This window comes from Chaetodon trifascialis, chromosome 7, assembly GCF_039877785.1.
Source record: "Chaetodon trifascialis isolate fChaTrf1 chromosome 7, fChaTrf1.hap1, whole genome shotgun sequence".
In the NCBI taxonomy this organism is placed as follows: Eukaryota; Metazoa; Chordata; class Actinopteri; order Chaetodontiformes; family Chaetodontidae; genus Chaetodon; species Chaetodon trifascialis.
The window spans coordinates 22,902,428-22,906,171 of record NC_092062.1 but is presented as its reverse complement, the minus strand read 5'-3'; the positions used below and the strand labels follow the sequence as shown (position 1 = coordinate 22,906,171).

Genomic DNA, 3,744 nt, shown 5'->3' with positions numbered 1-3,744 from the left:
TTCCTATTCAACTTTGTTGCTGTGGCTTGAAGGGCAGGGTAGGTGTTATGTGATGATGAGGCTGTAAGCGAATGTTTTCAGACATGCGGCAATGAACTAGCAAGTGTATTGTTTTGTTTGGGTGATGGCATTTCTTACTTCTTGCAGGTGGAAGAGGAGACTTCAGTGGTTTATTCATCATTTGTCATCAGGAGACCTGCTGAGACAACAGACAATCATATGACTTGCAATGAATGTGTGTATAGTGAAATAAAAGTATAGAAAAAGGATCCCAAGTCCATAAATGTCACTGGTATAATGCTATTTGTAAACCTCGCTCTCGTACGACAATAACTGATTCCTCACACAGGAAACACAGGAACATTGCTACTGCAAATCAAGGTTCAATTCAGATGTTTAAGCCAAAAGATTGGCTTAAACGGGACTTTAGTGAGATACTTTGAGTTTGATACTCACAATTGACAATGTTTTATGTAAAGATTATATTACTTGTGTTTACTGTTTTTAGATACTGTATACACAGATTAGGAAAGCACACTATACATTCATACATGTACCGTATTTGAATATATTTGGGTTTCAGATTCAGATCAGACCAGTAATAATAAAACAATAATAATCATAAAAGTGTAACAGTATGAAGAGCATTTTTATACTTGAAGCATATTTTGCAGGGAATAGCTACCTCTGCACTTTTAGGTAGATTTTGGATGATGTACTTTTATTTGTGATGGTGATTAAGTATTTTTACAGCATGATATTGGTACTTTAAATCCAATGAATAATCTGCATAGTTCTTTTCATTCCTTCCACAATCGCTTCCACGTTAATGCATCAGTGCTGATACACCTGCACACTGAGGGCGCCCCTCTTATGCATGAGAAAGTTCATTTTTGAAAGTACAGTACATATTAATGGTAGTGCATTAAGGTAACTACTTGAGGAAAATATACATTATAAATTATATATGCAGGACTTTCACTTTGAGTAGGGTATGTTTAACCATTATTACTTCCATTCCACCCCTTGCTATGTAGGAATATAACAGTGCTCCAGTAGATGGCTGTAATGCGCCTCCAAGTTGGATATCAACAGCTGCTTTACATACCAGAGGGAGAAAAGCAAGATGGTGTCCTGTTAGTGTCGAAAGGGGATGTGTCCATTCTCTCGCTAACAATTAACTGAAAAGCTTTGTGACTTTTCTTTTAACCACATTTTCGTTTTCACGGATAGATATTTGTCATCCCATTCAACTAACTTAAAGTGGACGCACAGCTTACATTGCGGCTAACTGGTTGTATCAATCTTAGCTAGTTGCTAGCTTGCTAGCGGTGTCTTGACTTAAGAAACCATTGAGGCCTACCAGATCCTCGGTCTTTACTGTAGATGCTCGACCGCAGACGAACGCACCAACATTTACCCGGGTTTCCTCAGCAAGTGAACAGCTACATTTTGTTGTTCGAGGTTTCTCAGGTAATGAAGCAAACTACTGTTGCGAATGAGTTTACTTGTTTACTGTTAAATAGTACAACGTCAGTTATGTCACATGAATTGAGCTAGCTACCTATCGCGCTACGTTTAGCTGGCTAACACTGGTTGCTAGGTAACGTTAGCTACAGTTAGAAGTTTTTTAACGGCCAAATGAAGACAGTGCGCCACTGATGAATTTGCCATGTTTTTCCTCCAGATTAAAAAGAACTATTTAGTGCCGCAGAGAAGATGGAAGCTCCACCTGTTACAGTGATGCCTGTCACCGGGGGCACAATTAATATGATGGAATACCTGCTGCAAGGTAAGCTATGTCAGAAACATCCACAGCCGAAGACTGAAGATGAAATATCTTAATAGACTGGTACCATCCACAACACATAGATAGTGATAGAAAGAAAGTATGCCATTAGTGACAAGTTTTACAAAACTGATGTCATAATTTACAATGTCAACATCCTCAGCATGTGTATGGGGGAAAAAAAAGTATTTGTTGTTTTTAAGCAACCAATTACTTGATGTTGTGTTTCACTTCTTTATATATATTTTATACATAAAACAGAAAAATGTCACAATGTGGCGCTTCTGCTACCACTGAGAAAACATCTGTGGTGTGCAGGCGGGTGACAAATTAAAGAGAAGTACTATTAATGAGGTGCTGGGACAGAACGAGCTGCCACAACAGCTTCTGTGTGTTTTGATATAGATTCTCTGGAAGTCTTGTGGTGGGATGAACGCTGTTCTTCCAAAAGATATTTCCTCATTTTGGTTGTGGTGTGCTGTCCTTCCATAGTCTGCCCTCATGGATATGAGCAGGGTGGACAACATATCAGAAACTGACAAAGCTCTCTGTTCAGTTGTCGTAATGTCGGATGTTTTGCAGTATTTGTTGTGTAAATGTATACTGAAACAACAAATATAATGTATTTTGCAGTACAGGTCATCACACCACATTATAGATTTATAATGTATATATTTGTGCATCTTTTTCTCGACTCTTTATTAATTCAGGCAGCGTGTTAGACCAGGCCCTGGATAGCCTCTTGCATCGCCTTCGAGGTCTGTGTGATAACATGGAACCTGAGACATTTACAGATCATGAACTGGTTTATCTTCTGAAAAGCCAGCAAGGAACCCCTTTCATTCTCCGAGCCCGGCGCTCCCTCTCCCACCCCACTTCTCCATGGCACCTACGCTACCTGGGCCAACCTGAAGTCGGAGACAAGAGCCGCCACGCCATGGTGCGCAACTGTGTTGATGTGGCTGCATCTCACAGCCTGTTGGAGTTCCTCAATGAGATGGGCTTCCGCATGGACCATGAGTTTGTCGCCAATGGGCACATATTCCGCAAAGGCGCTATGAAGGTTGTGGTGAGCAAGCTGTCACGCATCCTGGTACCAGGTAACACTGAGAACACAGAGCGTCTGTCGCTTTCATACCTGGTGGAGCTGAGTGTGCTGGCTCCCGCCGGCCAGGACACTGTGTCAGAGGACATGCGCAGCTTTGCTGAGCAGCTCAAACCTCTTGTTCACCTGGAGAAGATTGATCCCACCAAACAGAGACACTGAATGACATCATGTAGAGTTCATGTCATTTGTGACCACCATGGACAATTCAGACCTCCTATTTTTCTTTTTTTATATGCTGTTTACATTCTCCTGACAATTAAATACAGTGCAACTTTGACTCAACACAGATTTTCTGACATGGTAATCTACATTATCACACTTTCACCGATGAAAACAGCGCAGTTTTGATTAAACTCATAGCTAGTTCATTTAACCTTTTACAGTTGTGACATGTCCATAAGGTCCCTTCTGCAGAAATATCCTCTCCTGCACAGTGGAGTTTGCCGTATTTACAGAAGAAACAGTAGTACTGTTTGGGAATAAACACCAGAATCCTAGAATCGAGTGTAAAGCAGTAAAAGAATGATCTCATTATACAGCAGGTGTTGCTAAAATACTGCTTACCAGACAAGTGATATTTGTCATCATAATAGATTTTTACAACATGAGACCTAGTCTTAAAGGTGGCTCCTAGAATTGTAATTTCTCTTATTGGTTTAAGTTCTTCATTACACTCCATGTTATAAGAAGATTAACACCTGAAAAACAGGTTTTCTTATCAGTTTATACCAGTTTATATTCACCAAATGTGCAATGTAAACAGGAATTTGATTTAGCAAAGTGAAACAAGAATGGAAACAAGTTCAAGAAGTTTATGCAGTTGGGAATAAAAAATTATGGTACACAC

General features: G+C 40.0%; 1 protein-coding gene across 1 annotated transcript; it reads left to right on the top strand.

Annotated features, from left to right (window-relative positions):
- The first annotated feature begins 1,112 nt into the window (after nt 1-1,112).
- Nucleotides 1,113-3,744, top strand: med18 (mediator of RNA polymerase II transcription, subunit 18 homolog (yeast)). Its single transcript, XM_070966560.1, has 3 exons — nt 1,113-1,473; nt 1,688-1,792; nt 2,500-3,744. Exons 2-3 carry the CDS (start codon nt 1,720-1,722, stop codon nt 3,054-3,056), a joined length of 630 nt encoding a protein of 209 aa, XP_070822661.1. The 5' UTR covers nt 1,113-1,473; nt 1,688-1,719; the 3' UTR covers nt 3,057-3,744.